Source organism: Aquarana catesbeiana, linkage group LG07, assembly GCF_042186555.1.
Source record: "Aquarana catesbeiana isolate 2022-GZ linkage group LG07, ASM4218655v1, whole genome shotgun sequence".
Taxonomy (NCBI): domain Eukaryota; kingdom Metazoa; phylum Chordata; class Amphibia; order Anura; family Ranidae; genus Aquarana; species Aquarana catesbeiana.
The window spans coordinates 12,183,956-12,196,840 of record NC_133330.1 but is presented as its reverse complement, the minus strand read 5'-3'; the positions used below and the strand labels follow the sequence as shown (position 1 = coordinate 12,196,840).

At 46.2% G+C, this 12,885-nt stretch overlaps 1 protein-coding gene across 4 annotated transcripts in view; it reads left to right on the top strand.

Annotated features, from left to right (window-relative positions):
• The first annotated feature begins 671 nt into the window (after window positions 1–671).
• Window positions 672–12,885, top strand: part of CACNA2D2 (calcium voltage-gated channel auxiliary subunit alpha2delta 2) — a 339,422-nt gene continuing 327,208 nt past the window's right edge. For all 4 annotated transcript variants that reach the window (XM_073591600.1, XM_073591599.1, XM_073591598.1 and 1 more), the window contains exon 1: window positions 672–936. In XM_073591600.1, coding sequence (XP_073447701.1) covers window positions 827–936 — 110 coding nt within the window. In that variant the 5' untranslated portion in view covers window positions 672–826. The remainder of the gene's footprint in view (window positions 937–12,885) is intronic.

Sequence of the window (12,885 nt, the reverse complement as noted above, 5' to 3'; positions counted from 1 at the left end):
AGAGGAGGAGGTAGGTAGGTTCTCTCTATAGAGGAGGAGGTAGGTAGGTTCTCTCTATAGAGGGGGAGGTAGGTAGGTTCTCTCTATAGAGGGGGAGGTAGGTAGGTTCTCTGTATAGAGGGGGAGGTAGGTAGGTTTTCTCTATAGAGGAGGAGGTAGGTAGGTTCTCTCTATAGAGGAGGAGGTAGGTAGGTTCTCTCTATAGAGGAGGAGGTAGGTTCTCTTAGTACAGAATTGGGTGGTCCCTGTGCTGGGGGGGGGGGCGGGGCACTCTCTCCCATAATGGGTAGGTAGTCTTTATTCTCAGGATGGGCAGGCTCTCTGTGGGCGGAGTTATATATTGGGCAGGCTCTCTGTGGGCGGGGTTGAGGTGTAGATGGGCATCCAATTTATATATACGGTGGGCGGGGTCAGATGATGGACAGGCTGTGGGTGGAGGCTGGTGATGATGGGCAGGTGTCTGTGCACCGGGATCTGCCTGCAGTCTGCAGGGTGGGCGGGATCTTTGTATGGAGGGGCGGTGTCTTTGGGCAAGGTGGGCAGGATCTGCGTGAAGTGGGCAGAGTCTCTTGTGCAGGGTGGGCGGTCTCTGTGTACAGTGTGCAGGCAGTGGGTGGGGTCTCCTGTGTATAGTGGGCGGAGTCTCTTGTGTACAGTGGGCAGGCAGTGGGCGGAGTCTCCCGTGTAGAGTGGGCGGGCAGTGTGCAGGCAGTGGGCAGTCAGTCGGGTGATATAGGGCAGTGGTAGGGGGAGCCTGTCTCTCCCAGGCTGGGTATACAGCTGGCAGTGTGCGGTGGGCAGAGGCTCTCCGGTTTGGATCTGCACGATGCGGATGACGATGAGATCTCTCCGGCCGATCTTCCTCCTTCTCCTCCCGGCGCTCTGTGTGCTCCACCTCCCGGGGGGTTCGGGGTTCAGCTTCCCGCAACAGCACACGTGAGTACCGACACCCCGATATCCACCGACACCCCGATGTATATTATCTGCTCCCTGGTGTCATCCCTGTACCCCCAAATTGTATTACCGGACCCCCAAATATTCCTCCATCACCTGTGTGCTCCCCGAACCCCAATATTATTCCTCAGTTATCCCTACACCCCAATATTATCCCTGCACCCCCCATCAATAATCTGCAACCAAATAACATGCCTGGACCCCCCACTGTTTTTATTATTATTAACCTTGTACCCCCAGTAATAGGTACCCCACTTCCACCCCCTGTGCTACTAATACACCACCTTCCCTGTACCCCACAATATGCAGTATTTCTCCAAATCTTGGCACCCCAATACCGATTCTTTATTTCCATTGTAAGCCCTGCGCCCCCAGAATGTAGATAATGGAAGGCTGGATCACCTGCATCCCAATACTGACACCGTACCCCAATACCTGCAGTGTAACCCCTGGCACAGGTCCCCTGGACTGACACTGTACCCCAATACCCACAGGTAAACCCTGGGCACAAGACAACAGCACTGGCGCTGTACCCCAATACCTGAGGTGTAGCCCCTGCCACAGCACCCCATCACTTACACTGTACCCCTCTCCCTGCAGTGTAAACCCAGACACAGGACCCCCATTGCTTACAATGCATTTCATATCTGATCTATAACTCCTGGGACAGGACCCCAGTACTCACACTGTACCCCAATACCTGCATTGTAAACCCTGGCACAGGTGTCCTATACTGACACTGTACCCTAATACATGCAGTGTATCCCCCGACACAAGACCCCAATACTGACACTGTACCCTAATACCTGCTGTTAAATCCTTGGCACAGGACAACAGCGCTGACACTGTACCCCCGTACCTGAAGTGTACCTCCTGCCACACAACCCTAGTACTGATGCTGTACCCCAATACCTGCAGTGTATCCCCCTGACACTGTACCCCAATACCTGCAGTGAAACCCCTGAGACTGTGCCTTTATACCTACAGTTTAACCTCCTGGCACAGGACCCCAGGACTGACACTGTACCCTTATTCTTGCAATGTATCCCTCTGACACAGGACCCCAGGACTGACACTGTACCCTAATACCTGTAGTGTATCCCCCTGATACAAGACCCCAGTACTGACCATGTACCCTAATACCTGCAATGTAACCCCCTGATACAGGACCCCAGTACTGACACTGTACCCTAATACCTGTAGTGTATCCCCCTGATACAAGACCCCAGTACTGACAATGTACCCTAATACCTGCAATGTAACCCCCTGATACAGGACCCCAGTACTGACAATGTACCCTAATACCTGCAATGTAACCCCCCGCCACAGGACCCCAGTACTGACACTGTACCCTAATACCTGCAATGTAACCCCCTGATACAGGACCCCAGTACTGACACTGTACCCTAATACCTGCAATGTAACCCCCTGATACAGGACCCCAGTACTGACACTGTACCCTAATACCTGCAATGTAACCCCCTGATACAGGACCCCAGTACTGACAATGTACCCTAATACCTGCAATGTAACCCCCCGCCACAGGACCCCAGTACTGACACTGTACCCTAATACCTGCAGTGTATCCCCCTGACACAGGACCCCAGTACTGACACTGTACCCTAATACCTGCAGCTAACCCCTACTTTCTATATTGCTCTGCTGACTCCAGGCACTGAACCTTCACACCAACACTGCACCCCAGTACCCTCAATGTATGGACAATAATTCCAGCGATCTGCAGAGCCCCCTAATAATGGGCATTGTACCCCGAGACGATGGCTTTAGTCTATATCCGGGGTGGCAGCCCCCCCTTCACCGCTCCCGTCCCCGGGAAATGATGTGCCCAATGTTCCCTCTCCCCGATATATTTTCTTCTCCATCTTCTATCTGTCCGTGCTGTGCCCCCCCACTGTCCCCTCTTCCTTCACCCTCCATGTAGATGTGATCATTCCTTCATCCCCCAAATTCCATCGTCCAGCTGTCTACCTACAACTCCCAGTCCTCATTGCCCCCCCTTCCCACCGCTCCCCAATACTTCCCATAGCCCCCCTCTACTTCTCCCAAACCTGACCCTGCCTCCATAATACAGAGATGATGTATTTATAACGCTGAAAACCCTCCGCAGGTATTAAATTGGAATTGCTGCCCCTCCCTTTCCCAAAATATTTGCACTCATCCCCCACCCTGAGTGTATATAGAGGAGGATGACCCCAGTACTATATATATATATATGTACAGCTTCAGGTTTCCAGAAAGGATTGGGACTGTCATTCGGAGAGTCTTGGCTTCTCAATATGAAATGCTTTGGCGGGGATTTGGGGGAGCATTATCCAATCACGATTGTGTTTTTATTTCTTTGATAATTGGAGTTTCTGATAAACGATTGTGTACCTGTGTCAGCGGCGATCGGTGTGTCCTCTATCATGTCCTGTTTGTTGGGATCTCCTTGAATCAGTAATTCATCCAGAAGCTGCCATGTTGTTGGTTTGGTGCTCTAGGCATGGGCCTCAGAGGAACCACAAGTCCCATCCCACCCCAGGCCTCTGGGATTTGTAGTTCCTCAGTATCTATCACTTTAAATAATATTTCTGAAATATAATTTTAAAAACTTTCAGTCCAGGTCGCACTGCTGTCTGCGTCTCTGATCTCTGCTGCTGGTCGAACGTTCCGTAGTGGGATTTGGGTGTATATAGGGATCTGGCTCTGTATATACAAGAACTCGGCTTGTGTCATTACTCAGACCCCGAGGCCTCAGCCGGGGGATCACAGATCCGGGGATCATGTCATTGCTTTTTAGTCAAATATTTTGATGATTTGTTACTTCTGTTTATAAATATCCGAGAGATGATTGGCCGCTCCATATAAAAGATTTACCTTTGTATCTACATTGTATCTCTGTAGAAGAGAGATGATTGGCTGATCTTCATAGACAATTCTTTGAGTGACAATGTCTGATAATTGGGCCTTACTACACATTCCGGAGGGCCACTGACCCTGCTGCTTGCCTATAAAAAGACAGTAAGGAAGTCTCACTCATCTTGGGGTGAAGGTGTCCTGCTCATCCCATTGAAGGGGTCTCTCTCATCTTGGTAAGGGGAACTCACTCATCTTGGGGTGAAGGTGTCTCACTCATCCCATTGAAGGGGTCTCTCTCATCTTGGTGAAGGGAACTTACTCTCATCTTGGGGTGAAGAATTATCACTCATCTTGGGGTGAAGGTGTCCTGTTCCATCCCATTGAAGGGGTCTCTCTCATCTTGGAGAAGGGAACTCACTCATCTTGGGGTGAAAGGGTCTCACTCATCCCATTTGAAGGGGTCTGTCTCATCTTTGTGAAGGGAACTCACTCTTCTTGGGTTGACGGGGTCTCACTCATCTTGGGGTGAAGAAGTCTCACTCATCTTGGGGTGAAGGTGTCCTGCTCCCATTGAAGGTGTTTCTCTCATCTTGGGGTGAAGGGGTCTCACTCATCTTGGGGTGAAGGGGTCTCACTCATCTTGGGGTGAAGAAATTGTACTCATCTTGGGGTGAAGGTGTCCTGCTCATCCCATTTTTAAAGGGGTTTCTCTCATCTTGGGGTGAGGGGGTCACACTCATCTTGGTGAAGAAGTCTGAAGTGAAGAATATCTTGGGATGAAGGGGGTCTCACTCACCTTGGGGTGAAGGGGTCTTGCTCATCCCAATGAAGGGTTCTCACTCTTCCCATTGAAAGAGTCTCACTCATCCCAGGGTGAAAGGGCCTCACACATCTGAGGGTGAAGGGGTCCCAGTCATCTAGGGGTGAAGGGTTCTCACTCATCTCAATGAAGGGTTCTCACTCATCTCAATGAAGGGTTTGTCACTCATCCCATTGAAAGGGTCTCGCTCATCCTGGGGTGAGGAGGTCTCATTCTTCCCAGGGTCAGGAGGTCTCATTCTTTCCGGGTTGAGGAAGTCTATTTTATTCCGGGTTGAGGAGGTCTCATTTATTCCAGGTTGAGGAGGTCTCATTTATTCCGGGGTGAGGAGGTCTCATTCTTCCCAGGGTCAGGAGGTCTCATTCTTCCCAGGGTCAGGAGGTCTCTTTTATTCCGTGGTGAGGAGGTCTATTTTATTCCGTGGTGAGGAGGTCTCTTTTATTCCGTGGTGAGGAGGTCTCTTTTATTCTGTGGTGAGGAGGTCTCTTTTATTCTGTGGTGAGGAGGTCTCTTTTATTCTGTGGTGAGGAGGTCTCTTTTATTCTGTGGTGAGGAGGTCTCATTTATTCCAGGGTGAGGAGGTCTCATTTATTCCGGTTTGAAGGGAGTCTCATTCATCTTGGGATAAAGGGGTCTCATTCATCCCAGGGTGAGGAGGTCTCATTCTTTCCGGGGTAAAGGGGTCTCACTCATCCCAGATCTGTTTATTTTAGTGGAATGTTCGGTGGGTTGGTTTGGGTGGGGCTCTTGCAGGCGATATCAGTGACATTTGGTGGGTGCTCGTAGTGAAATGATTGGAATACATAAGTACAAATGGGGCCCCTGTTCCGGGGTCCTTGAGGTCAGAGGGCCCGGCACAGCTCCTCCCCCTGGTATACCGCTTTGTACATACATGAGGCTCATTGTATATTTCTTAAGTTTGTTATAACTCCTCAGTTGGTGTTTTTCAGACATCCTCCAATTTTTTTCCTAGGGGCTCATTAACACTGTTGCGGTTTAACGCACGCATTACAATGCAATCAAATTCATGTGTCCATACTAAAAATAGCGCCTGTCCCCATCTCTGCGCTCATTTTTTCCCTGCGTTTATGTGTATTAGGAGATCGTCAGAATGTTTTGGCGCACAGGCAATGGTCATTAATAAGCTTTGGTCAAAGGCTGTTAACTCCATCCCCACCCTAAGGGGCTCATTCACACCAATGTGTCTGCGAATCAACTGCATTTTATTGAATGGAAAGATATTCAGCTCAAATTTTCCCAAACAGCGCAAAGGCGTGACACCGCCTATTTATAACGCACATACGCACATGCGTTATAGTGCTTTTCGAGGCTTGCGGTACAGTGAGAATTGGCCCTAACGCAAAAAAACGCGTTGGAAACTCCCCCATCGCGCACCACAAACTCACAAGGGAAACACATGTTGGTGCATGACACCGCATCTGCTTAATACTACACAAAAGCGCACCTTTACGCACGGGTGCACCAGGGCGGCGATCAAGGGGTTAAAGCGGGTGTGGAGGGGGCGATAATCCAAACGCAGATCGCTCCTCGTAAAGCACCGCACATGTGAACGAGCCTCTAAAAATGCTCAGCAGGTGCACCAATGAGTTTTTTTTAGCACTTATGGGCGTTTATGGCGGGGCGGGGCTGGATGTGGCGACTAATGCCTTCTGCCAGAAGCTACACAGACTTCAGTCCCATGTGAGTCCTGAAACACCAATTACCACCAATAATGACGCTCCCTCCTCCCCCCTTCCACCAGGCCATCGAGACGTTTGCTCTTCTGCTGATGTAAACGCCCGTGTGTACTGAGCCCGACACCGCGCAATTCTTATTTCCTCCATTTATTGAATAAATAAGATGAGGACTCGGGGGCCCAGCCGGGGTGCTAAATTCTGGAGTCCTCCCGGAGACTCTACCGGAGATGAGCTAATGAGCCCTTCCATGGGAAGATCGATCAGAGATTTATAGAAGGCGGTATTGATTGTTTCAAGCAAAACAAACATAAATTATTGATAGGGATACATAACTGGATAAAGATACATTGTATATAACATCTAATATAACATATAACAATATTGTATATAACCCGTCTAATGTAACATATAAAAGATACATAACTGTGGGAAGGTACATTAAATGTAACACATCAAATATAACATATAAAGATACATTGTATATAACACATCTAATATAACATATAAAGATACATTGTATATAACACGTCTAATATAACATATAAAGATACATTGTATATAACACGTCTAATATAACATATAAAGATACATTGTATATAACACGTCTAATATAACATATAAAGATACATTGTATATAACACGTCTAATATAACATATAAAGATACATTGTATATAACACGTCTAATATAACATATAAAGATACATTGTATATAACACGTCTAATATAACATATAAAGATGCAATGGGGTTGATTTACTAAAGGCAAATAAATTGTGCACTTTGCTCCAGACCTTAGTAAACGAGGTAAAGCTTAACTTTGCAAAAAATACCCAATCACATGCAAGGGAAATAAAAAAAACAGCATTTTTTTCTTGCATATGATTGGATGATGGAAGTCAGCAGAGTTTATGCTCATTTACTAAGCTCTGGAGTAACTGCACTTAGCAAAGTGCACAGTCTATTTGCCTTTAGTAAATCAACCCCATTGCGTGTCTATAACGCATCTATTATAACATCTAAAGATACATTGCATATAACACATCCAATATAACATATAAAGATACATTGTATATAACACGTCTAATATAAGGCCTCATGCACTCTGGATGTTTTTACAGCTGCTGTTTTTGGCTTCAAGTTTTTTTTTTTTCTGCAGCCAATAAACTCCCCAGCATGTTATCCTATGGGGGTTATTTGCACAGCAAGTGCACTTAGAAGTAAAGTCGCTGTAGATCTGAGGGGGACATGCAAGGAAAATTAAAATCAGCATTTTTGCTTATACATGATTGGATGATAGAAATAAGCAGAGCTTCCCCTCATTTCGATCTTCCCCTTAGTTCTACAGGGACTGCACTTCCAAGTGCACTTGCAGTGCAAAGTGGAGTTTTCTTTAATAAATCAACCCCTATGTGCCCATGTCATCCTATGTACCCATGTCATCCTATGTGCCCATGTCATCCTATGTGCCCATGTCATCCTATGTACCCATGTCATCCTATGTGCCCATGTCATCCTATGTGCCCATCCTATGTGTCCATGTCATCCTATGTGCCCATGTCATCCTATGTGTCCATGTCATCCTATGTGCCCATGTTCTCCTATGTGTCCATGTCATCCTATGTGCCCATGTTCTCCTATGTGTCCATGTCATCCTATGTGCCCATCCTATGTGCCCATGTCATCCTATGTGTCCATGTCATCCTATGTGCCCATGTCATCCTATGTGCCCATCCTATGTGCCCATGTCATCCTATGTGCCCATCCTATGTGTCCATGTCCTCCTATGTGCCCATGTCATCCTATGTGCCCATGTCATCCTATGTGCCCATGTCATCCTATGTGCCCATCCTATGTGCCCATGTCATCCTATGTGCCCATCCTATGTGTCCATGTCATCCTATGTGTCCATGTCATCCTATGTGTCCATGTCATCCTATGTGCCCATGTCATCCTATGTGCCCATGTCATCCTATGTGTCCATGTCATCCTATGTGCCCATCCTATGTGCCCATGTCATCCTATGTGCCCATCCTATGTGTCCATGTCCTCCTATGTGTCCATGTCATCCTATGTGTCCATGTCATCCTATGTGCCCATGTCATCCTATGTGCCCATGTCATCCTATGTGCCCATCCTATGTGTCCATGTCATCCTATGTGTCCATGTCATCCTATGTGTCCATGTCATCCTATGTGCCCATGTCATCCTATGTGCCCATCCTATGTGCCCATGTCATCCTATGTGCCCATCCTATGTGTCCATGTCATCCTATGTGTCCATGTCATCCTATGTGTCCATGTCATCCTATGTGCCCATGTCATCCTATGTGTCCATCCTATGTGTCCATGTCATCCTATGTGCCCATGTCATCCTATGTGCCCATCCTATGTGCCCATCCTATGTGCCCATGTCATCCTATGTGTCCATGTCATCCTATGTGCCCATGTCATCCTATGTGCCCATCCTATGTGTCCGTGTCATCCTGTGTGCCCGTGTCATCTTGTGTGCCCGTGTCATCTTGTGTGCCCGTGTCATCCTGTGTGCCCGTGTCATCCTGTGTGCCCGTGTCATCCTGTGTGCCCGTGTCATCCTGTGTGCCTGTGTCATCCTATGTGCCCATCCTATGTGCCCGTGTCATCTTGTGTGCCCGTGTCATCTTGTGTGCCCGTGTCATCTTGTGTGCCCGTGTCATCCTGTGTGCCTGTGTCATCCTATGTCTCCATGCACACATAGGCTTTTATCAGCAGTTTTTGTTAGGGAAGTTTTCTGGCTGTAAAAAAACCCCAGAAGTAGCAGGTTTTGAGAGGAGTTTTTCACCTGTAAAAACTCTCTAACTCTGAAAACGCTGAAAAAATGTGGCTATTTAGCATTTATGAGCGCTTTTGAGCCATAAGCTTTTGTGGGATTTTAGCTTTGTTAAAAAAAAGCTAAAAAATGCAAATGCAAAAATGCAGCAAAACACTAAAAAACGTGTGTTTTTAACACAGCATTTTTTATAACTTTCAGTGTGCATGAGGCCTAACATGTAACAGTACATTGTATATATCACTATTATAACATATAAAGATGCATTGGGGTTTATTTACTAAAGGCAAATCCACTGTGTGCTACAAGTGCAAGGGGGACATGCAAGTACATGATTGGATGATAGAAATCAGCAGAGCTTCCCCTCAGATCTACAGAAACTGCACTTCCAGGTGGATTTGCCTTTAGTAAATCAACCCCATTGCATGTAACACATCTAGTATAACATATAAAGATACATTATAAATAGTGCCTCGAAAAAGTATTCATACCCCTTGAAATTTCCCACATTTTGTCATTTTACAACCAAAAATGTAAATGTATTTTATTGGGATTTTATGTGATAGACCAACACAAAGTGGCACATAATTGTGAAGTGGAAGGAAAATGATAAATGTTTGTATGGCGCCCCCCGGAGTCAATACTTTGTAGAACCCCCTTTCTCTACAAGTCTTTTTGGGGGTGTCTCTACCAGCTTTGCACATCTAGAGAGGACATTTCTGCCCATTCTTCTTCTCTGCAAAATATCTCAAGCTCTGTCAGATTGGATGGAGAACGTCTGTGAACAGCAATTTTCAAGTCTTGCCACAGATTCTCAATGTGATTTAGGTCTGGACTGTGACTGGGCCATTCTAACACATGAATATGCTTTGATCTAAACCATTCCATTGTAGCTCTGGCTGGATGTTTCGGGTCGTTGTCCTGCTGGAAGGTGAACCTCCCCCCCAGTCTCAAGTCTTTTGTAGACTCTAACAGGTTTTCTTCTGAGATTGTCCTGTATTTGTCTCCATCCATCTTCCCATCAACTCTGACCAGCTTCCCTGCCCCTGCTGAAGAAAAGCATCCCCACCACATGATGCTGCCACCACCATGTTTCACGGTGGGGATGGTGTGTTCAGGGTGATGTACAGTGTTAGTTTTCCCCCCACACATAGCGTTTTGGTTTTAGACCAAAAAGTTGAATTTTGGTCTCCTCTGACCAGAGCACCTTCTTCTACATGTTTGCTGTGTCCTCCACATGGCTTCTCACAAACTACAAACAGGACTTCTTATGACTTTCTTTCACCAATGTCTTTCTTCTTGTCACTCTTCCATAAAGGGCAGATTTGTGGAGAACACGACTAATAGTTGTCCTGTGGACAGATTCTCCCACCTGAGCTGTGGATCTCTGCAGCTCCTCCAGAGTTACCATGGACCTCTTGGCTCTTCTCTGATGAATGTTCTCCTTGCCCGGCCGGTCAGTTTAGGTGGACGGCCATGTCTTGGTAGGTTTGCAGTTGCGCCATACTCTTTCCATTTTCCGATGATGGATTGAACAGAGCTCCGTGAGATGTTCAAAGCTTGGGAGATTTTTTTATAACACAACCCTGATTTATACTTCTCCACAACTTTATCCCTGACCTGTCTGGTGTGTTCCTTGGCCTTCATGATGCTGTTTGTTCACTAAGGTTCTCTAACAAACCTCTGAGGGCTTCACAGAACAGCTGTATTTATACTGAGAATAAATTACACACAGGTGGACTCTATTTACTAATCAGGTGACTTCTGAAGGCAATTGGTTCCACTAGATTTTAGTTAGGGGTATCAGAGTAAAGGGGGCTGAATACAAATGCCCCCTCCCCCCCCATTTTTCAAATATTTATTTGTAATAAAAATTCCAAAATGATTTATCATTTTCTTTCCACTTCACAATTATGAGCCACTTTGTGTTGGTCTATCACATAAAAACCCAATAAAATACATGTATGTTTTTTGGTTGTAACATGACAAAATGTGGAGGGGTATGAATACTTTTTCAAGGCACTGTAACATGTCTATTACAACATATAACAATACATGATATATAACACCACTATTATGACATATAAAGATACAATGTATATAACGCATCTAATATAACATATAAAGACGTGTTGGGGTTGATTTACTAAAGGCACATAGACTGTGCAGGGTGCAGTCACTCCAGAGCTTAGTAAATGAGGTGAAGCTTCACTTTGCAAAGATCCAATCACATGCAAGAAAAATTTTAAAAAACATAATTTTTGCTTGCACATGATTGGATGATGGAAGTCAGCTGATCTTCCCCTCATTTACTAAGCTCTGGAGCATTGTGCACAGTCTCTTTACTTTTAGTAAATCAACCCAATTGCATATAACCAGTGCCGGCTGGTGGATTTTTGTTTGGGGGGAGGCGGCAAACAATAACCCCCCCCCTCCCCGCGTGGCACCTCAAATTCCCCCCCCCCCTCACTGTCTGTTGGACCACTGGCATGGGGTAACATCTAGGCAGCGGGGATCGAGGCATCGGCGGACATCAGGCTGCGGCTCCTTCTCGCTTCCGCTGTGCGTATCCTCCCCTTCTCCTAGGCGTCCAGTAGGATCGCCTGTCCTTTCAGCCAATCGGGTGATGGGTATCAGAACTGCTTCCTGATTGGCCGAGAGGAGGATCAGTGTTGCAACAGCGAATATTAATTCGCTGTTGTAACACCTGGGTGGGCTCTGCCCCCCGAGACCACCCTATTTTGAAGCCGATTAGAGCCTCTGGCTCTAATCAGGTGCTAAAAAAAAACAAAAAAAAAAACACCCCCGCCGCTGTAATTCACGCGCCTGGCGTCCTGAAAGGGGCCGGAAACATGAATAGGGGGTGGCGGCCGGGGATAGAGGGGGCGGCGCCCAGGCGCCTCTAATGGATGGGCTGCCACTGAATATCACATGTCTATTATAACATATAAAGACTATACCATATCTATTATAACATATAACAGTACGCTGTATATAATACATCCAATATAACAATACGCTGTATATAATACATCAAATATAACAATACGCTGTATATAATACATCCAATATAACATATAACAATACATAGATATATAAACCTTGTCTATTACAACATATTGAACAATACATTGTATAAAGCACAGCTATTATATGAAGATATATTGTGTATATAACATCTCTAATATAAGATCTATAATGATACAATGTATATAACACATCTAATTTAAGAATACATTATATTTAACCTGTCTATTATAACATATAATGATACATTGTATATATATCAAGTCTATTATAACAGGATGTTGCCCCTTTCCCTGGGTGTACGCATTGCAGTACTCAGGGGCGGACTGACAACTCATGGGACCCCCGGGCTATAAGAGATTATGGGGCCCCCAGGCAATCAGAGATTACAGGGCCACACAGTATACAATCACACAGTATACACAGAGATGTTTCTATTGGCTGAGAAGGTACTGGAGAGGTGGGGCAGCTATAATCTCGGGACATTTCAGAGACAGATGTAAAAAAACCACAGGTTTTTACATACTGTTCCTGGTTTTACTCAGGCTGGCAACCCTGATGGGGCCCCCTAGTGGCCCGGGGCCCTCGGGCAGTGCCCGAGTGGCCGAATGGTCAGTCTGCCCCTGGCAGTACTCCACATGACAATGCCTTCATCTGCTTTTCTCTACGGGAAGGGCGGCACCATCTTTGTTCAGGCATCATCCGGGGTCATCTACTTCCTGG